A 23,504-nucleotide genomic window follows, 5' to 3' on the forward strand; every position below is an offset into this window, starting at 1 on the left:
CGGCATCTACCTACCTCATATGATTTATGAATTCGTGTAGTGAAGCAAACCAAAGATGAAAGCGTTGGAAATAAGACCGGAGAAGACAAACACAAGCATATAAATGAGTTGACTAGATACTCAACCAAACACAACATGAATTTAAGTTAGTCGACACGACATAACACAAATAAAATCTGGGTGAGTTTAGGTTAAAGAATCTCAACCCATACACCCTTTACGAAAAACAATCTATATTATTTAAACTTAAACTCAAGAGATGATTAAAGGAAAATAATAATTATCATTGGAAATTGCAATATGACGCCAATGCTGTACCACACCATCCATCATCTTCACACCTACACACCCTCTCTCTCTCACACACTATTGACCCTGCAAAAAGCTTACCTCACCCTGCAACTTTTGCAGCCATTAAACGAAGGGAAAGCTTCCTCCCTTTACTTATTTATCAACACCCACCCACTTTCTCTTCATTCACTCTTACCACCCTCACTCACTCTGGCTTTCCCCACCATGGACGTCTTCAGCCTCCTCAACTTCTGGCGTAATGCCGGCGTTGGCCACCCCATCAACACCCAACAACTTGAGTTCGACGATAACTCATTCTTCGACTTGGTATTTACAAACACCGATGACGCCTCCGTTTTTATAAACAATAAGCGGAAAGCTTCGCCTCTGGACTCGTCCAATACCAGGTCTCCGTTTCGAGCGTTGAAGCTAGGCTTTCAAAATAATAAATCAAGATCGGACAAGAAGAAAATCAAACGTGAACTTGAACACGAACAAGAACAAGAACAAGAACACGTTACGATTAGCTCTCTTTTAAAATCAGAGCCGTCGAAGCGGTTCTCTAAGGACGTGGTGAATAAGTACTTGAGTCTTATTAAGCCATTGTATGTTAAGGTGTCCGGGAAGTCTAACGAGAAGGCTAGATTTCCGGACGACTCTCCAGCCACCAAATCATCAAAATTATGTCCAAGGAAAGATGGTAAACCAACAGTGTTTGAGCGGTTGGGGAAAAGCCGCTCGTCGTCGTCTTCCGCCGGAAAAGTGACACCGTCGCCGGCGGCAAGGAGTTCGGATTCAGATTTGCAACAAGACGGAATCCAAAGCGCCATCCTGCACTGCAAGAAATCGTACGGTTCACCCTCAGGGTGTGATGTGCTGTCAAGATCTGGAAGCGCTCCATATCAAGAGTCTTGGATATGTATTGAAGAACTGAAGAGAAGCAGTATCTGAGGAAAGAAGAAATGGCGGGAATGAGTATATTCATGTATTTAGTTTTAGTGCTGATGATAGTATATTATTTGTGTTAAAGTTTAGACACATAGTAGTAGTATGGGGTAGTAAAGTGGAAATCAGTCAAGTATGAGGTGGTATTTTGTAAAGTGAAAGGTGATGATTACATCAACAAAATTATGTGATTAAAACCTAATGACGACAAAATCTTTTTGTTTTTGTATGCTCTACGTAGGGATGGCAATGGGTCGGGTTTAGGTATTCCCAAACTCATACCTGGTTATAAAAGTCCATCCCAAACCCGTCCCAAACACGTCGGGTTTTAATCGGGTAATTACCCGTCGGGTTTCGGGTTTTCCCATCGGGTTTCGGGTTTCCTATTGGGTTTTGACAAAATACTCGTCGAGTATATCCGGCTCAAAACCCGTCAGGTTTTACCGGGGTTTTGACAAAATATAACTAATCAATTACAAAGATGGTTACCATAAAGGTAAAATATCTCAAATAATTGACCATAAACAAGCTTCGACATATAATATATTTGGAATATAGTATATGTATAATATAATAAGCTATATCGGGTACATCGGACATATAATCGGGTAAATGGGTCTACGTTATCGGGTAATCGGGTATATTAGAAATCCCAAACCCGTCCCAAACTCGCGAAAAATTTCAAAACTATTCCTAAACCCGTCCCAAACCCTAACGGGTCGGGTGTTACCCGCCCCATTTATGTCGAGTTTCGGGTTTTCCCATCGGGTTCGGGTTTCATTGCCATCCCTAGCTCTCCACTATATTTTGTTACTTGGATTCAGTATTTTATTCAAGATATTAGATCGCCTATCTTTGACCATTCCCGTTCACAAACCACCTCAACCCAAACTTTATTATAAAATTAATTTATTTCTCTTCTACATACCCAACCCAATCAAACCCAAACATTTCACACTCATTAGCAACCCAAACTTCAATATTTTTTATTAAATAAATATAATTTGTAACTGTTTTTTTATTAATAGTTGTTGTTTTTTTTATTAAAAGTGTTTATAAATATAAAAAATAATTCTTTATTTAAAAATAATCAATACGAAGTTGACAAGTGTCGGATGATGAATTATATAATCAGATAATGTTAGATTGTTTAGATAATAAGTTTTATCCAAAAAATTTTATGAACCAATACGGAGTTGACAAGTGTCGGATAATGTATATCAATAATGATTAATATTTAGTTTATTATAAAAATATATTTTTTTTGCAATCTTATGTTTTTTAATAAATTTATACCCGTGTGTTAAAAAAAAAAACTAAACAATACTGTATTTTTAGATTTTTTTAAAAAACTTATTTATTAAAAGTTATTAAGGAAAAAATTTTTAGTGTTAAAATTAATTAGTATGAAAAGAAAAGAAAAAATAAATTAAAAGGTGAACCAATAATTTTAATGGCATGTGGTCATGATGCTAGAGGTCAAGCTAATTTGTGGTGGGAAACTAGTTTGGCCAAATTTGATGATTTTTTCTTTTTTTTTTATTTTCAAATAGTGTCTCAATCCAAACTAATTCACCAATAGGAGTAGTCAGTCAATAACAGATCCAGAAAATTTATTCATAGCGATGATTAGGGGATTTGACACTAATTTTAAGAAAAGTGATCGGGATTTTTATATATACAGTATAACACTAGAAAATTTTTTAAAGTGGTTGGTCGCCCTCATAAAGGGCTAGGTCTGCCCCTAAGGGTCTACACCAGAGGTGTTAAAAAGAAAATTGTTAAGTTGCCTAATCATAAACGGTTAGGAATAGAACCTGGCCAGTTAAATAACTAGTTATTGATAAACTAGTTTAACTGTTACAAACGGTAAGTTCAAGAACAGTTGGGGTACTCGAATCGCATGCTGCAATGCCGATCGAATTCACATGCCACCTAGTCATCCATCTTCACTTTCAAAACTACCCGAATGATGCGGTGTGGAAGTTGATGAAGCGGATCATCCATCTTCTTTCATACCCTCACACTACACAATCGGGTATTGCAAACCGATTTGCCAACTTGAGGGTGGAACCCATTTTCTAAGGTTTAAATTGTTGGAATAATTCTGATAGTTACATGTGAAACGGGTAATTTTGTAGGTGGGTCAAAATTCCTAGCCCGGGTAATTTTTTGGACGTCAAGTTAACTTTGTGTTTTGGGAAAGATTGGAATTCCAATAAAGGTAAAAAGGAAATTGCTTATTACTATCTTCTTCGCGACATTGTGGAGTTTATGGTATAATTGTAAAGAGAAGATTTTTTACGGCAAGACTATTTTGTTTAAAAAAGTATTGGGTAACATAAAAGAATTGGATTTCTTGTGGCTCTCTATACGGTCCAAGACTTCTATAAGGGAGTGGAGATTATGGTTTGGTTTTAACCTGGATGGAATGATGTATTAGATGTTTTGGTTTAGTTATTTCTGTCTTTATTGGGCCTGTTCCTCACCTTCTTGCTGAGATTTTGTAAAGATGTACCTTTTTTAAAATGTTTTTGTTTTTTTATATATAAGCCTTGTTAAAACAAATATGTGAGACGGGTGAAATTGAGACGAAGTTAAAATGCCTAAGGAGTTTGAATTTGAATTGTATAGGTGATTTATTAGAGTTATTATAGGTTTGGGTTTTATTTATTTGATTTAATGAGTAGTAGAGCTACGAGTTGTTTAGGGTTGGTTAAGTTTAATACCAGGTATATTTGGATTGTTTGGTGTTGAGTATTTGATGAATCGTTAGTTTTTGATTATTAACAAACAATAAGAGTAAATTGTCAAAAGAGTTCTTCTGGTTTGATCACTTTCATGACTTTAGTTTAAAAAGTTTTTTTATTTTGCAATTGGACTTTTTAGATTTCCCAATTGTGTCAATGTTGTTCAAATCGATTACCTTGTCTACTTTCATCGTTAAGTTAGAGGCAATTCCGTCTTTTCTTTGTTTATCGTTAGCAATTGAATCTCGACCTATAGCAACATGAAGCTCAACATGGTTTAGGAGGTAAGGCGGTATCGGCCGGAGCTCTGCCCCCATTTCTAGGTACTGCAAAAACTATACTTTATATTTTTATCAAGGGCTTGTATGTGATTTCATTAACACGCCTCATCTTCATTTTGTTTTCTTCTTTTCATTCATACTCTTGATTAGATATTCAACAACCTAAATAAAATAAAATGTATGTATATATTTTATAAAGCACAAGAAATCACCACAGTGAAAAGAAAAAAAAAGGAAAACAAATGACAGTGTAGATTCTGTTTGTCACAGGGCCTCAAACTCCAAAATCATAATACGATAGAAATTGTTGCCAAAATATTTATGAAAGCATCGTTGAATATTTGTGCTTTTACTGCCTCTGATTGAGACTTACCTTTTACTCTTTTTGTCTGCTGACCTCTTGTTCACCCATACAAGTATGGTCACACGAAAGATGTAGACATACGCCTCAATTACACCACCGTATAATAAAGCCACACATCTATTTTCATTTTCAAAAGATAATATTTAGAGAAAAAGAGCCTAATAGATTCTTTATAAAATCTTAAAAACCATTCATAAATTATTTGTTTATCAACCAATTAAAATTGGGCTTACGAAAAGTTTTACTCTTATAGTCGTCTCGTCTAACCCACTTATTTCGACACTTTACAAATTAAAGATTTGCCTTCATATGCGTTAATCAGTACATCTCTTAAGAATTCTCATGTAAGTGTTTAGTGTAACTAGATGGACTATAAAAATGTAATAAACAAAGAAAAGAAAAATAAACATATGAAGGTAAATGCAACAAGCAAAGAGAAGTTTAGAATCTAAGATCTCCGTAAGAAAAATACTCAAATGCTTTTATCATTAAGTCACTACCATGAAAGTTTATATATTTCTCTTTTGAACTCTTTTTTTAAACATTTACCATGTTATATCTGCGTTGAAGTGCAGGAGATGAGATGGCGTGTGTGATGACTGGTGACATGGTAAGAACCACGTCCCCTCTCATCCCACAAAAAGAGTCTTAGCATCTAGCATTATACAACATAGATAAACATGACGTTGTGCCGACGGTGAAGATATGATTTTATTTGGTGTTTTAAATTCTAGTTAAACTGATGTGTGTTTTTATTTATTAATATTAGCTAATAATACTACATCATATTAAATTTTAATCTTAAATATCTTATTTTTATTAATATTATTTTTAGTTATTAAAATTAATTGCAATTAAGGGATTTTGAATAACCGATGGGTGATGGTTTAAGATTGGCTGAATGGTGAAAGGATACATGCGATAACTTGACACTGAGATGGAAATAAGTGATGAATGATGGGTATGGTATATATAACACATAAAATACAAGGAGAATCGTGAAATCAAAATTTGTATTTGTGTTCGTTATATTTACCATAATATATAAATGTAAAAAGAAAAAACAGAATAAAGAAATAGGAGTTGGTATATCCAGGAGGAGTTGTACGTATAGTATAAGGAAGGTGGTGGCAGAGGAAGGATGATTGCTTTAACCTTTACCAGGAATAATGAATCTAAAGAATAACAACAATAACAGGACAAAGTGACGAGACAGAGCCACAGAAGATATCAACTGTACTATGATTGTTACATCTACATGTTCACTTTTGTTTTTTTCCTTGTTTTTATTGTAATTGTGGACTTCGGTCTTGCTTTTCTAGGTTTATGTAATCGTACATAACTAAACTAGATCTTAATTACGTGAACCAAAAGTTGAAAATTAACCAACTATTTGATGTCAGTTAGTTCGGTACTAGTCTCTAAGAGAGGGGTGCATAAAACAGTTATAAGATATTTTTATTCAAATATTTAAATAAATAATAAACTACAACATGTGTAAACATCAAATCCTTTTCATTAAAGCATAATATAAAAGGTGCTTATGCAAATTAATTGCAAACATTAGCATGTAATTCAAAATGATATAAACGTATACACAAAGTTACATATCCATTATATATTTTATTATGATATCACTTTAAATGAGTTTTACATTAATGCATCTTAAATATAGTTATTTGAATCTTTTGAGTTAAATTCTACTTTGAGTTCAAGATACTTGGCCACTACATCTATTTGAGTTGCATATGTTGTAGTCTAAAATCATCATAGAGAAAGTTTTATGTGAATAGTAATCATCTTTCTTACTAGACCTTATATGGTTAATTCAAGAGAAAATTCTCAAAATCTCTCTTTTTAAGAGAGAGATTTGAGATTTATCCCCACAAACAACGAATTCCAGAATTGTCCATACAATCTCGTCGCCAGGCACGTGCCTTTTAGTCAGCACAACGAGTTTCTTCATCCAACAAGAAGTTGATATTTATCACCAAAATAGGGCGGCTCAACCATATATCTAAAAATTTTATGCGGCCAGGCAAAATATGCCACTATGGAGCAATCACCTGAATTTATGGGAACAAAAATTTATGTGGCCCAACCAAATACTTAGCAAACACGTCGGGCCAGCTTCTTTGGTGACATGCCGCCTTCTAGTTGGACAAAAGGCGCCACTCCTAAAAGACACATCGCCAGCGACGAGTTTGAAGACGACATAACTAGAATGCCTTTTTATTGGAGGACATAACTAAAAAGGTGACATCTAAAGAATTTTCCCTTGATTCAAAGGAACACTGCAACTTCCGTTCACTACGTCACTTCCGCTGCTAACTTGTTTGGTTAAATAATCAATATTAGAATACAAGAGATCAAACCTGTTCAGCAGTGCTTCGTCTTCTGCTTTGTTTGTACTTTGTAGTGTGGGACTGGAAAGTAAAGGGCCCAATAATAATATACAGTTTTCTTTAACCGGAGGCCCAAAAGTTTAGGGGTATTTTATTTGAATCAGCTGAACATTTTCTTTTATTAACGGCGACTGCCATTAAAGACGACAGAACTAGCAAAAGATAGATGCTAGAGGCCGGACTAGCTAATAAGTGGGCCCAGTTTTAGACGTGTTTAGGTCGATTATCATTATCAATAAAATAAATTAACACAAGCATCTGACTTGTCAAGACAAATAAGAGCATTCCCAACCCATTCCCTACCTATATCCATATATATATATCATATAATTACACTAAAAATCACTGTTTTTTCTCTCTCCTGTTTAATTAAATAATACTTTTTATACCTTTATCATTATCTTATCTCTTTCCTCCACTCACAACCACTTTTAAAAAATATTAAAAAATTATACGGTATGAACAGTGAATCCTCAAATTTAACTTTTCCCTATAACATTTTCTCTCTCCTCTACTCACAACCACTCATAACCATACCATATAATTTACAAATTCTCCTCACAAAAATATAGAAAATGGGCTGAGAATGCTCTAAGACCTTTGAAATTATAAGCAACTTCGTTTGAAAGCAAATGTGTTCCATCGTAGGTAGATCTTTGATGCAAAAACTTATTATATTATCAAAAGCTAGTAAACCGAGTCATAACATTCATTGAAACAATTGCATATATAATCGTATGACATGGTATAGTTTTTTAAATGAAAACTTTGGAGCAATGTAAGGTTGTTGTCATGTGACTAGGTCACTGGTACGAGTCTTACAGGCTACAAATGGCCACAAGCCCACAAAAGACAACTAATTTGCTAATAATTCTAGATTCACAACTGATGTGGGACATAGCAGATTACCAGATCATAATAAACTTGGATACAACTGATGATGATAATGATGTCTGATTTGTAATTACATTTTAAAGTAAATCGTTTTATGAAAAAGAGGTCAAAAGGCGTTAAAAGTCAAACCAAACCAACCCGACCCGCACCAAAATTGTCTGTTTTGAACCGAACCCATTATGATTCTTGACTTGTTACTCGAAGTAACATGGCCATTTTTTCCTTTCCACTAATGTAGGCTGTTTACTTTGATATTCATGCATCTTTAACAACATTTGTTGTTTTGGGTAAAATTTTTTCTCTTCGTCAGTTGTATCAAATGATCTGGCAGACTGCCTAATGATGAAGATACAAATCAGGATGGTTAAACCCGGTGTTATTGCATATTCGGCTCCCAAAATCATGTCGCCTTAAAAAGAGGGTAACTCTCCTAAATTCTGCATGCCTCATGCTTTTGCTTCTTTTTAAATTAAACAAGATAATTAGGGTTATCATTTGGTGTTAACCATTTTTATGGTAAGTTTATGATAAGTTTATATGTTTTTTTTGCAGGCCTCTTCGGAGTGCAGTGCAGAGAGACGGTTGAACAACTAACTGTTTCCGAAAGAAGCCCATGAAACCAAACTCTAATAAAATGCAAGCAATAAATTTGAGCAGAACAGGCCATTTTTCTATGCGTTTTCATCACTCCTTATAAGATGAATACTTAACAGTAGTATAATACACCACGTTGTCGCCAACAAATCATTCGATTGATTTAAACATTTATTACAAGGCTGTGTTTGGCATTGCCTACAGAAGTTGTTTTATTTGAGTTGGATAAAAAATCCTAATCGGCTAATCCCAAACATCACCTAAACCATCAAACAATCTAAATCATCTTATACTTAACATGCAAATACTAATATTGGGATGCAAAAAGAGTACCAGTGAGGCGACCGGTTCACTCTCAGATTCAGGTTCGTTTATGAAAACTTTCATACGCTAATTGAGCACTCAACAGATCGACAACAGCTGACCCGACTGAAACAAACACAGTTATCTCCTTGTCATCTTTCCTCCCAATCTTGTCCCCTTTAATCAACTCCACCAAATCCCCTTCAATTTCCTCCTTCGTCATCACGCCTCGTTCAAATGCCCCAACCAACTCCCCTGCCTCCACAACCGCCGCCTCATTATCAACAAACACCCTCCCTCTCCTCACCGCTTCATCATCACACTCCCTCATCGTCGGCTTATACGACCCCACCAAATCCAAATGCGCCCCCGCCTTCAACCACTTCCCACACACCAACGGCGTCTCCGAACACGTCGCGCAGCTCACTATATCCGCCATCGCCACCGCATACTCAATATTCTCACAATCTTCAAACCGCACACGCTCCATCCCACTCTCATTCCTCAACTCGTCCACCAGATGTTTCGCTTTGAGCGGGTTTCGGTTCCAAATTATAACATGATTAATACTCGGGCGAGCCGTCAAATGCGCCTTGATCAAATGCGGAGCCAACGCTCCGGCGCCGACCATAAGCAAAATCTGGGACATGGGTTTTGATAAATAAAGCGAGGCGACGGCGGAGACGGAGGCGGTACGGCGGACGGTGAGTTCGGTGCCGTCGATGGAGGCTAGGGTTTGGCCGGTGAGGGAGTTAAAGAGGGCGTAGCTGGCGTGGACGCCGGGGATGTTGAAGTCGGAGTTGGTGGGGTGGGTGGTGACGAGCTTGACGCCGGTGTAAGGGAGGGTGGAAGGGTTGGTGGACCAGGCGGGCATGAGGAGGAGAGTGGAGGAGTGGGAGGTGGGGTGGGAGTGGCGGGTGGGGGATTGGATGACGGAGGAGGCGGAGGGGAGGGTGGATTGGAGGTGGGTGATCAGGGATTGGTATGGGAGGAGGGAGTGGAGTGTGGCTGCGTTGATCAAGATTGGTGACTCGCCGGCGGGTGGGTTGGAGTGGCTGCTGCTTACGGTGGCCATTTGATGATTGATTGATTGATTGATTGATTGATTGATGAGGTATACGTTTTTTGGAATTTGGTGTAGAAATGTTTATATTTTGTGGATGGTTTTTCCAGTCAATAGTCGCCTTTCCGATCTCATGCACCACATTTCCCTGTCATTTTCATTAAGGATGAGTTTCGTATCATACCAGTACTAACTAGAAATGATCTCAAAATTTCCTAATCTCAATTTTCATAAAAACTTGGTACATGTATCGAACCAAAAATTGCTCGGTTTGGTATTAATACCATTGGCTAAAATTCGGTAAATATCAATACCAATTCCAAATTTTCCAATCCTAAGTTTTCTTAAAAACCTGATACTTGTACCAAATTGCTCGTTTCAACACCGGATGTCATAAGCCATTAGAGTTGACTGTAAGATGAATTTAATAAGTATGTTGATTTTTTCCTCCTCAGACCCTACCATAGCTTTGCTATTGGTGGGATTTACTGAGTATGATGATGATGATGTTGAATTTTTCTTTCCCAAATAAAAAAAAGTGGCATGATCTTCAAATAGGCTTAAGCTTAACCAAACACCTACTCGCCCTTATACTTGTTTTCTATTTAATTCGGGTTATTCAAATTTTCAAATACCATATCTAGTTTGGAAAGAATTGAAAGGACAGAAAACTAGTTGACAATCGGTGAATACACCTTTTGTGGTTGAATCATTCATCCGGATCTCTTGCTGATCAGAAATGCACTGGTTAAATTAAAACGAACCATATAAATCTAGACTTACCAAATCATTTTAATTTAGACGGTTTGACTGGTTTCAAATGGTTATTGTGAACATGCATATCACTAGCTTGTCCAAAATATACGTAGAAGGTTTTTTGTATCTAATCACCTACTTTAATAAATTTGTTACAAGCTTGTCCAAAATATTATACGTAGAAGGTTTTTTGTATCTAATCACCTACTTTAATAAATTTGTTATTATACAAAAATATAAATGTCACCAACGCAGGCACTTTGATTCAAAACATTAGATTTGTACTTCCAACATATTACAAAAAAGGAACATGCACAACTCAAGTCTTAAGACCCAAAACACCACACCATAAAGACACTCCATATAACAAGTTGAAAACACAAAACGAAGACCGACCCACTTTAGACAAACAAGCTAACAACCTTGATCTCTAGAATTAATCCACTTCTTCCATCTTGCTTTCCTCAGCACCTTCCTCCTCTAAAGCAGGCATATCAGCATCCTCCTCACCTTCTTCCTCATCAATGCTCAAACCCAATTTCAGCATCCTGTGAATTCTCCCACCAAAGGTGTTCGGGTCCTCCAAACTAAATCCGGAAGTCAGCAGCGCCGTCTCAAACAAAAGCAGCACCAAATCCTTGACAGATTTGTCATTCTTATCCGCCTCGGCCCTCTTCCTGAGTTCCTCCATAATAGCATTATCAGGATTTATCTCCATCGTCTTCTTGGAAGACATGTAAGCCCCCATGCTACTGTCTCTTAGAGCCTGCGCCTTCATAATCCTCTCCATGTTAGCCGTCCACCCGTACTCACCTGTCACCAAACAACAGGGTGAATCCACAATCCTATCCGACACAACAACCTTCTCCACCTTGTCTCCCAATATGTCCTTTATTGTCTTGCACAGATTCTCAAATGACTTTTTCTTCTCTTCCCTCTTCTGCTTCTCTTCCTCCGTCTCATCTTCAAGCTTCAACCCTTCCTTTGTTGCAGACACAAGCTTCTTTCCATCATATTCCTTCAACTGGCCGACCGCATATTCATCAATCGCATCCACCATGAATAGAACCTCATAGCCTTTTTTCTTCAGTCTCTCCAAGAAAGGTGAGTTCTCAACCGCCTTTTTGCTCTCACCCGTGATGTAATAGATATCTTTCTGCCCCTCTTTCATTCGGGTCACATAGTCCTTCAAGCTTGTCAACTCATCACCACTTTTGGTAGAATGGTACCTTAGCAAATCAGCCAGCTTGCTCCTGTTCTGGCTGTCTTCGTGGATACCCAACTTCAGGTTCTTGGAGAATGCTTCATAAAACTTGTTGTAATCATCCTTGTTTTCAGCTATCTCATTGAACATCTCAATGCATTTCTTGACAAGATTCTTTCTGATAACCTTCAGAATCTTGTTCTGTTGAAGCATCTCACGCGAGATGTTAAGTGGTAAGTCGTCTGAGTCCACGACACCTTTCACGAACCCGAGGTACTCAGGGATCAGCTCCTCACAGTTGTCCATAATGAACACCCTTCTCACATACAACTTGATGTTGTTCATCTTCTTACGCGTGTCAAACAGGTCAAAGGGCGCCCGTTTAGGCACGAACAGGATCGCCTTGAACTCAAGCTGTCCTTCAACCGAAAAGTGTTTCACAGCTAGATGTTCTTCCCAGTCATTGGTCAAACTTTTGTAGAAAGCAGCATATTCTTCCTTGGTGATTTCTTCTGGTTTACGGAGCCAGATCGGTTTTTGCTTATTGATAAGTTCCCACTCATGAGAAACCTCCTTGATCTTCTTCTTCTTGCCCGTATCCTTCTCTTTCTCTTCATCAACTTCCTCAATGTCACCCTCCTCTTCTTTCTTAACCTCCTCATCTTCATCATCACTGATTTCTTTTTCGGTTGTCTTCTCGGTCCACAGATAGATGGGGTAGCTGATGAATTCAGAATGCTTCTTCACCAAATCCTTAATCCTTCTTTCTTCTAGATATTCCAACTGCAAAATGTGAAAAACCATTTAGCATGCACATTTCACCACCAAGGACCGCGTGTTATGCCATTAAACAACGTCATCAAATTTCATAATTACCTGATCCTCTTTGAGGAAGAGGGTAATTTTGGTGCCTCTACCAAGTGGCTCCCCTTCGGTATCCCTCGTGACGGTGAACGAACCACCGGCTTGTGACTCCCAGATGTATTGCTCGTCGTCATTGTGCTTTGTGGCAACAATGACCTTTTCTGCAACCAGATAAGCGGAATAGAAACCTACACCAAACTGGCCAATCATGCTTACATCAGCCCCAGCCTGAAGTGCCTCCATGAATTCCTTGGTTCCAGATCTTGCAATTGTCCCCAAATTGTTCACCAAATCTACATAATAATAATAATAATAATAATAATAATAATAATAATAATAATAATAATAATAATAATAAAATGCATAAGTATTCTGCAATATGTTATGTGAAAACAATTATACACTACTCCCACACAAAGCCTACAGAAACATATAACAACTTCATAAGGCTTAATTAATCCAGATTTTTAGACCTTTTAATTGTGTTACCGCCTAATAATTAGAACAGACTACCAAATAATATCTTAATTGAAAGCAGGGGGTTAAAATATACATTTTCTTCGTTAGGTTTTAAATTAAACATATTATATGAATCATTACCAATTAAGGCATGCATGCTATACCAAACAACAGAGTTGAGAATTAATTAATATTAGAAGCAACAGCTTATAAAAATTTTAAAAGGCTTAATTAATCTTCTGCAAACGGTATTCTAACTTATAACTGACCTTTTAATTATGAATCAAAATAACATTGCTAAACAACTTAACAACGCCTAATATATATTCTGAACTAATTAGCAGCTAATATTTTAGCACAAACACAGAGAAACGAAAGTTAGGGTTAGAATACACGTTTTCTTCGATAACGTTTAACAGTTAGTTCTAACAAGTATTCAATTAAGGCATGCATGTTATGCTAAACAGCAAAGCGATAATTAATAATCACAATTAGATTAGATGCTAAATAGCATACCTGCTTTGGTCATTCCAACACCACTATCAATAATCGACAGCGTCTTGTTCACCTTATCAGGAACAAGCCGGATAAACAGCTCCGGTTGGGCATCCAGCTTGCTCTTGTCGGTCAAGCTCTCGAACCGGATTTTATCCAACGCATCGGAAGCATTGCTGATGAGCTCTCGAAGGAAGATCTCCTTGTTGCTGTAGAAGGTGTTGATGATTAAACTCAGCAGCTGGTTGATTTCGGCCTGGAATGCGAAGGTCTCTGCCTCAGCCATTAATTGCAGTTGATTTGAGAGTTTGATTGATTTGTTGAGAGAATTAGAATTAGAATTAGAATTAGTGTGCTTGTTGGTTCTTCGGGTGAGGAGAGGTGTGGGATTGAGTGTTTATATATGAGGAAGGTGGTGGTTCTGGGAGGTTCTATGGTGCGTGAGGTTATGAGTCAGGTCGGGGTTGTTCTGGATGATTCTACGTTTCTCGCGAGACCCTTCACACGATGTCGTTTTGGAAACCTTTATACACTTTTTGAGCCGCCTAATTATTTTGTATTTGTTGTTTAAAATAAATACTTTAAAAAATAAAAGAACTTCGATTTTGGTCCTACGGTGGTTTCTTAAAATTATCAATTTTGATTCAATAGTTTATTTTAAGCTTTTATGGTACAATAGTGTTAATTAACTATCAGTTTTTGTCCCACCCATTAATGTCATCCACCAATAGTTAGTTAATACAATTTTGAGAGTGTTTTTTTTTTGTATTTTTACAAACTTTTGTGGGTTTTCTACTAAATATAAGTTTGATATTTTTTTGTTATTTTTTAATATTATGGTTTCTTATATTTGTTTATATATAAATATATATACACACATTTTTATTTTTTTTTAAAAATATTATTTTCAAAACTAACGCTTTTATGCAAGTGTGTATTTATTTATTTATATTTTTTTTCAAATGCTTGCATACCCATTTTGATGGGCTGGTAAGGAGATTAAGATATAAAATATAAAGTACAAAAATTTAGTTGTTCGAAAAAAATATACAAACCAATAATTAAAATTAATAAATAGATTTTCAACAACCCTCAGTGAATTGAAAATTAAAAAAAAAACAACAATATAAACTCAATATGTGCTCTTTTTACCACCTAAAAATAAAAGCAGAAAAGTTAATTTTTCTAAATAACTTATAGTTAATAGAAGTGTAGAATTATAATAGGATTTAAAAAATAAACATTCTGCTTTTTGAATGCCACTTCCACCTTGCCACCCCTCCATCGTCACCACGCTTGGCCCACCCCTGGATTTGGTATTATATACTTTATGGTGGTTTTGGTATATTCTTTTTATTATGTGATCCGATCTAAGCTAGATTAAAATTCTTAATTTGTGTAATAGATATCATAATGCAGATAATTAATGACAACCATGAAAAATAATTATTGTACGAAATTTATTGGTTTGCATGTTTACATTGAGAATTTGAGAATTGAGATCATCTGTTTATCTTATTATGACCAAGACCAAGTTTGCACACTAAAGTGAGTAATGTAAACTGTAAAGTCCTTTTACTCATTGGGCCAAGCTCTAGGTTAGTTAAGCCCATATCCAGAGCCACAGCCCACACTTAAATTCACAATGGGCTTAAAACCCATATTGAGGAAGCATGAACATGAACAGTTGACTGTTGATCACCATATACCCATATTCGCCTAGGATTTGTAATTTTGTATGATAAGAGCATGATCAGAGTTAGCCAGTTAGGTATACAAAAACTTTATAATTAAGGAATGGGTTGAAGAGCATATGAAAAAGATTTTTCAACGTTTGTAATTCATGTTATCTTACGTTGGAGATGAACAACATTATTGGTTGATATTGTATCAATATGGACTTTATCAATGATTTATTGAACCAAAGTGCCATATAGTTTTTATAAGAATTATTAAAAAGTTAATTTGTGAATCGAGCATATATGTCTTCTGGTTGGCATACGACATGAAGATCTTAAGAATTAACCGAGTAAAGCCTATAATGCTAGCCAATACATGACAGGCTTCATATTAAGTTTACAAAGGAACTACATTGATGATTCTTAAGTCTGAATAAGCGAAAACACAAACATATTACTGTTGGGACCAGGATCTTTGATCCTCGAAAATCAAGTATCGTTGGCAACTGTTAGCAGGACTAAGGATCCTTCGCGGTTCAAGGATTCTCAACAGTCAATTTCAGTTATATTCTAATCTATTTTTTGTAGAAAAAACACGTGCTTACTGGAAATTCCTATTCTTGCGGATGAGATAATTTACCTGGTCTTCCCCTCTCGTCCAAGCTCTTGAACGGTCAAGTTGAAGAAGAAAACGAACGTGGCCGAACTTATAGCTTAATTAGTTACTAGCCGTTATACTTATTTGTATATATACATTGAGTGATAGCTGATTAATACATAACACTTTTAGCACTGAGAAGTTCATAGCAAACACTTGTATTCACAATCAGCTATCATTCCACCATTTGTAATCTTTTTAAGTTCAATATAATTGGTAGTGATAGTTTTCACTACCTGAGGTTTTGTGCCGGCGGGATACTAGTTACCAAGGGCTTTTCCTCGTATAAATCTTCGTGTTTATTGTCTATAATTGTTAATTTGATTACATAAATTCATACTAGCACCAATCCTTACATACGAATTTGGTTCATTGATCCTTAGCCCGATTTTTAACCAAAACAGTTTGGCGCCCACCGTGGGGCCTTTGGTGCTTTAATCACAAAAAATCCTTACTTTTATTCAATCCCTACAATCACTCATTCAATGGCCTCTCAAGGAAAAGCTATTCTCACAACCGCTGCTTCAAGTATCCCGGCTCAAGTGACTTTACCATCGCTACCTGGCACTACGAAGCCACAAAAACCTATAACAGTCGCTCAGAAGAAGGAGACCGCTGTTTTCTCTGGATCAAAATCCAGTACTGTCTCCCAAACGGTAACGGCTAACAATGATGTTTCTGTTTTGTGTTCACAGATGAAGAGTTATATGGAGCAGCAAAACAAGACTAACCAGAGGATCCTCTACGAGATCGAGGAAATCAGGAGGACCAAGAAGGCCGCTGAAAACACAAGCCCCATTATGCCGAGCATGCTTGATTTCAGCACTCCGGATTTCCCGGATCAAAGGTGCCCAGCATCCACTTATCCTCAGCAAGGATCCTCGGACCTTTCCCAGAAAAGATTCCCTGACCAATATTCGCAAGGATCCTCTATCTTTCAACAAGGATCATTAGGTCAACCCTTAAATCACCATTTGCAAGGATCCTCGGCCTTCCAATCTGGACCCTTAGGATTCCGTCAAGGATCCTCCACCCAGAAACTTCAAGGTCCTCAGTCTTTCAACCAGGATCCTCGGGTTTCCAAACAGAATCCATCATCCATCAGCATCCAGAATCCTACTATCCTTATGGAAAAGAACCTCTGAAGGAACCCCGGTCCAGGCCATTGGAGGTCCATGAAGGCGACTTCAAACCCATGCAAACCGCTGCTCCTGCTGGACCAACTGTTGATGCTGAAACAGTGTACCCCGGACGCAGCTATGGAGCTAGATCTTTTGATCACACAAGAGGTAACATTTATGATAATCCATCTTTTGTCACTAATCATGGTGGTATGCAGGATACTAGGATCAACCAAACCATAGCCCGTGAGCTACAAAAGCTCAAGGATATGATATCGAGTGTGCCTGGAGTCATCAAACCTATTCCCGAATTACCAGCAGGAAGCCATAACATATCCAGGTTTGCTCCACCAATTTGCGATGCCGAGATACCAAAGCGCTTTACTACCCCTAGTATGAAGTTATATGATGGGTCCACGGATCATGAGGAACATGTAGCCTTATATCGCGAAAGAATGGAAATCAACCCGATTCCAGATAGGTTAAATGAAGCTTGCTTGTGTAAGGGATTTGGCTCAACCCTCACTGGATCCACCCTTAAATGGCTGCTAAGTCTTCCTCCTTACTCTATTACTTCCTTTTCTCATTTAATCAATCTATTTAATAGTCAATTTTCATGTAGTAGATCTTTCGAAAAATTAACTAGTGATTTGTATAAAGTTGTCCAACCTCGTGGGGAACCTCTTAGGCAGTTCCTTACTAGGTTTGGAAGGGAGGTTTGGAAATTCCAAACTTGGATGTCCCGACAGCTGTTGAGGCATTTAAGATGGGGTTGCAAAAAGACTCCCCGTTTTATCATGATCTTGTGATGACACCATGCAGTAATTTAGATGAAGTCTGAAACAGAGCCATAAGATTTATCATATTGGAAGAGGATCTAAGAATGCAAGATCAACTGAGCACTCCGTTAAAAAACGAGTCTCAAGACAAGAAGCAAGGATCCTACTTCAGAAACAACAACTCCAAACCATACAACAAACCAAATGGCCAGAAGATCAATGTTGTAGAAGAGGACGAGGACAATGAAGATTGTCCAAGAATATCTGATTATTGCTTCTCCGTGGGTATGGGAGGAGTAATGCTTGCTGTTAGAAACTTGGGTGACAAAGTAAGATGGCCAAAAAAAAATGATAAGGAACCCCCCCCCCCAAGACAAATTGATATGGTGCGCCTTTCACGAAGACTTCGGTCATATGATATGACAGAGGATTGCATAGCCTTGAGAAAGGAGATATGCTACCTCCTCAGCAAGGGTCATCTTAAGGAGCTGTTCGGAAGAAAAAAAGCCCAGAAACCAGGATCCTGAACCAGTTCCGGAAAAGGCTGCTCCACCTCCCCCTGACGCTCAAGTTATCAACATGATCTTTGGAGGATCCGATATATGCGGAACTTCTTATTCGGCTGCAAAGAAGTACGCCAAAGAATGCAAACTGGAGAATGGTGAAAGGTCAATCAAGACTTCTACAACGGCCGAGCAAAGAATTATATCCTTCGATGAGGATGATCGAGTCAATGTACAGGATCCTCATCATGACGGTTTAGTCATTAGTTTATTTATTTCTAACCATTATGTTCGCAGGATACCCATTGATGGAGGAAGTTCAGTTAACATCATCCAATTGGAAGTACTCAGAAGGATGAATATTCCAGAATCGGAAATCGTCCCACGATCCTCAGTTCTTGTAGGATTTAGCAGGGAAACGAAGAATACATTGAGGGACATCAAGCTACCCATATATATAGAGGGAGTAAATTCTATTAAAAAATTTTGTGTCATCGATTACTAGTCTTGTTGCAATGTTATACTTGGCAGGCCATGGATACACGAAATGAAGGCAGTCCCTCCACTTACCATTAATGTGTAAAGCTACCTACCCCGTGGGGGATAGCGAAAATCGAAAGTGATCAGCAAGACGCTAAGGATTGCTACACTTCCTCAATGAAGCCTACAAAAAAGTTGAGGGAAGCATAGCAATTACAGAAAATGAGAAGAAATGTCATGGAGACTAGGCAACAAGACTCTAAGGAAGTAGTCTTACACCTAAAGGATCCTGACAACAAAGTCCTAATAGGTGTTGAAATACAAGACCCCATTGAAAAGGATCTAGTATCCTTCTTACAAAGAAGAAAGTCAACATTTGCATGGAAGCATGAAGATATGACAGGTATTTCTAAAGATGTTATAACCCATAAACTTAGAATTGATCCTTCTTTCAGGCCTATTCATAAAAAAAAAAGGAAATTCGCTCCGGAAAGAAACGCGATCTGGGAGGAGGTACAGAAGCTACTGAAGGCAGGTATGATTAGGGAAGTAAAATATCCAAAATGGTTAGCCAATGTGGTTGTAGTTCAAAAGAAAAACAGAAAGTGAAGGGTATGTGTCGATTTTACTAATTTGAATAAGGCATGTCCCAAGGATCTTTTCCCTCTTCCCCACATTGACTCCATGGTGGATGCTACTGCAGGGCACGAAATGTTGACCTTTATGGATGCTTCGTCAGGATTTCAACAAATCCAGATGGAACCATCTGATCAAGAGGATACAACATTTATAACCCCAACGGGCATATATTGTTATATTGCTATGTCGTTTGGTCTTAATAATGCATGTGCTACATATCAAAGACTAGTCAACATGATGTTCAAGGAACAGTTGGGAGACACCATGGAAGTCTACATCGACGACATGGTGGTAAAGTCAAAGAAGGCGGAGAACCACCTTAAGGATTTGGAAGTAGCTTTTGACATTCTTGACAAATACAACATGAAGCTAAATCCTGCTAAATGTGTATTTGGTGTCAAAGCCGAAAAATTCCTAGGGTATTTGGTAACCAAAAGGGGGATAGAGGCGAGTCCAGAGCAAATCCAAGACATCTTAAACCTCAAATCTCCAACAAACGTCAAAGAAGTACAAAGATTAACAGAAAGGGTGCCAGCACTTAACATGTTCATATCGAAATCCTCAGAAAGATGTAAAGATTTTTATGACATCCTAAGGAAAAACAAGAAATTCGAGTGGATGGAGAAACATGAAGCTGCTCTCACCGCTTTAAAGGACTACTTATTCTCAGCCCCCGCTTTGATGAAGCCTGTGAATGGAGAACCATTGATCCTTTATCTAGTCGTTTCTCTAACCGCCTTAAGTGCAGTTTGGTAAAGGATCACGAAGGTAACCAACATCCTGTTTATTATGTAAGTAAGAGTCTCCTCAATGCCGAGTCCAGGTACTCTCATTTGGAAAAACTTATTCTTGCTCTAATCATGGCTTCAACTAAGTTAAGACATTATTTTGAAACTTATACTATTGTTGTAAAAACTAATTATCCCATAAAAAATGTCCTTAGAAAACCGGAAATGCCGGGTAGAATGGCCAAATGGGCTGTAAAATTAAGTTCATATGATATTCAATATGAGCCTAGAAATGCAATTAAGTCACAGGTACTAGCAGACTTTGTGGCTGATTTCAGTAGCGATTTAGAAGAACAAGCCAATCTTGAAGTTCAACAGCTTGAAGAAACCAAGGATCCTTGGACACTCTTCACTGATGGAGCCTCAAATGTCAAGGGAACAGGATTGGGAATACTACTGAAATCGCCACAGGGGGACATAATACCCCATTCCATAGCTTGTGAATTCCAGGCCACTAACAACGAGGCATAATATGAGGCACTCATCGCAGGTATACAACTAGCCAAAGGTATGAGATTCAGGTATCTTCAGATTTTTGTAGATTCATTATTAATTGCTAATCACTTCAATGGCTCATACACTGTCAAAGGTGAAAAACTAATTAAATATTTAGATATAGTAAAGGATCTTGCAGGATCCTTCGATTATTTTACAATTACGCAGGTACTAAGAGAAGAAAATGCTGGGGCCGATGCCTTAGCAAACCTAGCTTCACCTTTGAAGCTCCCGGAGAATATAAAAATTCCTATCATCCACGTCCTATCCCCTGCAATTGAGGAATACCAAACAATGGAGGTAGATGGGGATCTACATACGGATCCTGAGGATCATTCATCCTGGATCATCCCGATAATGAAGTATATCCAAGATGGAGAAATCCCAAAACAAGATAACCCCAAGGCTTTTAAAGCCAAGGTATCCCAATATACTATTATACATAATATGCTATATAAGAAATCCCTTGCAGGTCCATATTTAAGGTGCATCGAAGGATCCGAGATCCAAGAAGTGATGAAGGATTTCCATGAAGAAGGTTGTGGCAACCATACAGGGGGTAGAGCATTATTCTCCAGGATTCTAAGAACTGGATACTTCTGGCCTACTATGAAAAAGGATGCTATGGAATACTCCAGGAAGTGTGATGCTTGTCAGAGACACAGCAACATTCTACATCAACCGGCAGAACCCTTATATCCTATCGTCTCTTCTGTCCATTCATGAAATGGGGAATGGACATAGTGAGTAAGCTCCCTACAGCTCCAGGTGGAAAAGTCTTCATGTTAGCAATGACAGACTGGATCGAAGCTAAGGCTTTCCCTCAAGTTAGGGAAAAGGAAGTTATATCCTTTATCAAACTTAACATTATAACCAGATTTGGAATTCCTTCTGAAATTATTTGTGATAATGGTTCCCAATTTATTGGGAAAAGAACTACTAACTTTTGTGACAGTTGGGGAATCAAGATGATCACTTCGACACTAGTCCATCCACAAGCGAATGGCCAAGCAGATCCAAGTAGCAAGATCATCAATCAACATTCCGAAGAAAAAGCTTGGAGCGAAGAAAGGCAAATGGGCTAAAGAACTATCCTATGTGCTTTAGGCAGATAGGACTACTCCAAAGAATGCCACCGGACAGATGCCGTTCTCACTAGTCTTTGGAGCTGAGGCAGTGATCCCCACAGAAATGGTGTATCCAACAGCCAGAACAAGCATCCTTGATCATCTGAGAAATGACGAGAATCTTGTCCAAGATCTAGATACTGTGGAAGAACTTAGAGATCAAGCAAGATTCAGGATGGCCACTTACCAACAAAAGATGGCTGGTGTATACAACAAGATATCAGAATTAGAAGATTTGAAGTTGGAGATTTAGTTCTTCGAAAGGCGTTCCAAAAGACAACTAATACCGCTGACGGGAAGTTAGCACCCAGATGGGAGGGTTCTTATTTAATTGAAGCTGAAGCAGGAAAGGGGGCATATCGTCTAATGAATATGGAAGGTGACTTGCTCCCAAGGGCTTGGAATGCAATTCATTTGAAAAAATATTTTTGTTAATCAGGATCTTGGATCCTAGTCACTTGCTTCAATCCTGAATCTGGTAAAATCTTAGTTTATGTTCATACTTATTTACATTATGTTAAAATTTTGTTTTGTCAAGTATATAAAGTTGCAGAAATTCCGAGCAATAGGTGTGACATTTGAGACAAAACAAGGTACACCTCAGTACGTATTTACCGATTAAGCAAATAAACGTTTTTTGCGTAACAAACGAACGATTAACCGAACGGGTCGGGTTATGACCCAGATATCCCTGGGGGCCATCTATAAGTGATATACGTTTAATATAAGCTAAAATATTAGTAATATGGCCTTATTTCGATAGCAAACAAGTTAAACGAAAACATGGTCGTTTAAATACCCGCTATAGATTTAATCACGAAAGATAGTTAGAAATCAAGCATTATATCATCCGTCAAGCCGAAAAAGACTTACCAAACACTTAATTGAAATGTTTTAAGTGATCCGTGAAAATATTTTCGATTTTTACAAACATATAGTATGCTTTTATAATTTAACACAAAACTAGCCGAAAAACACTCGTTTTCGCACTGTTTGACGCACCTGATAAGTTTTTCGCGCCAAAAACCGAACCCAAAATAAATTTGGGGTCGGGATTTCACGTAAGGGCACGAGAAACGAGGCAAATGAACAAGAGGGGGGGCCCATGGACCCCACCTTTTGGGGCGGCCGCAATAGGGGAACCCCCCCCCCCTAAGTTTCCTATAAATATAAAATAAGTTCAAGATATTTTTGAAGTCATTTTCTTGTGGAAAAATTTGGACATCAACCTGGTTCTCTCAAAACCCAGCAAGAACAAGGTAAAAAGCTTCATTTTTGGCTAATTTTTAACTCGTTAAAGCTCGTTTAATCACTTGTAAACATAGTTTGATTACTAAAAATCATTCCTAACCATGTAAAAACCCTAAAAATGGTCCATAAACATGTTTTGATCATACACATGGTAAGGAACCTGGTTTGATAGTTTTTTTTGGCCATAAACACGGATTAAAGGGTTGAAACGACATTTTTACGGTTCAAAAGTTCGTTTTTTTGCACTAGTCGAAACCCTAAGTTAAAGGGATGTTCTATTGATGAAACTTGCTTGGTTTGTGATATATGACTTGTA

At 37.6% G+C, this 23,504-nt stretch overlaps 2 protein-coding genes and 1 pseudogene across 2 annotated transcripts; 1 reads left to right on the plus strand and 2 right to left on the minus strand.

Moving 5' to 3' along the window:
* The first annotated feature begins 516 nt into the window (after positions 1-516).
* Positions 517-1,242, plus strand: LOC143616464 (uncharacterized). The gene has a single exon (XM_077089283.1). It carries the CDS (start codon positions 517-519, stop codon positions 1,240-1,242), a length of 726 nt encoding a protein of 241 aa, XP_076945398.1.
* A 7,631-nt stretch (positions 1,243-8,873) lies between these two features.
* On the minus strand, positions 8,874-9,902 carry LOC143616465 (protein SAR DEFICIENT 4 pseudogene; annotated as a pseudogene).
* A 1,180-nt stretch (positions 9,903-11,082) lies between these two features.
* Positions 11,083-13,969, minus strand: LOC143616466 (heat shock protein 83-like). Its single transcript, XM_077089284.1, has 3 exons — positions 13,690-13,969; positions 12,727-13,007; positions 11,083-12,633 (listed from the first exon to the last, which is right to left on the minus strand). Exons 1-3 carry the CDS (start codon positions 13,952-13,954, stop codon positions 11,083-11,085), a joined length of 2,097 nt encoding a protein of 698 aa, XP_076945399.1. The 5' UTR covers positions 13,955-13,969.
* Between the last annotated feature and the right edge of the window lie 9,535 nt (positions 13,970-23,504).

Source organism: Bidens hawaiensis, unplaced genomic scaffold (assembly GCF_021521415.1).
Source record: "Bidens hawaiensis isolate Kalapana, Puna unplaced genomic scaffold, B.hawaiensis_p1.1 tig00047501_1, whole genome shotgun sequence".
Classification (NCBI taxonomy): Eukaryota; Viridiplantae; Streptophyta; class Magnoliopsida; order Asterales; family Asteraceae; genus Bidens; species Bidens hawaiensis.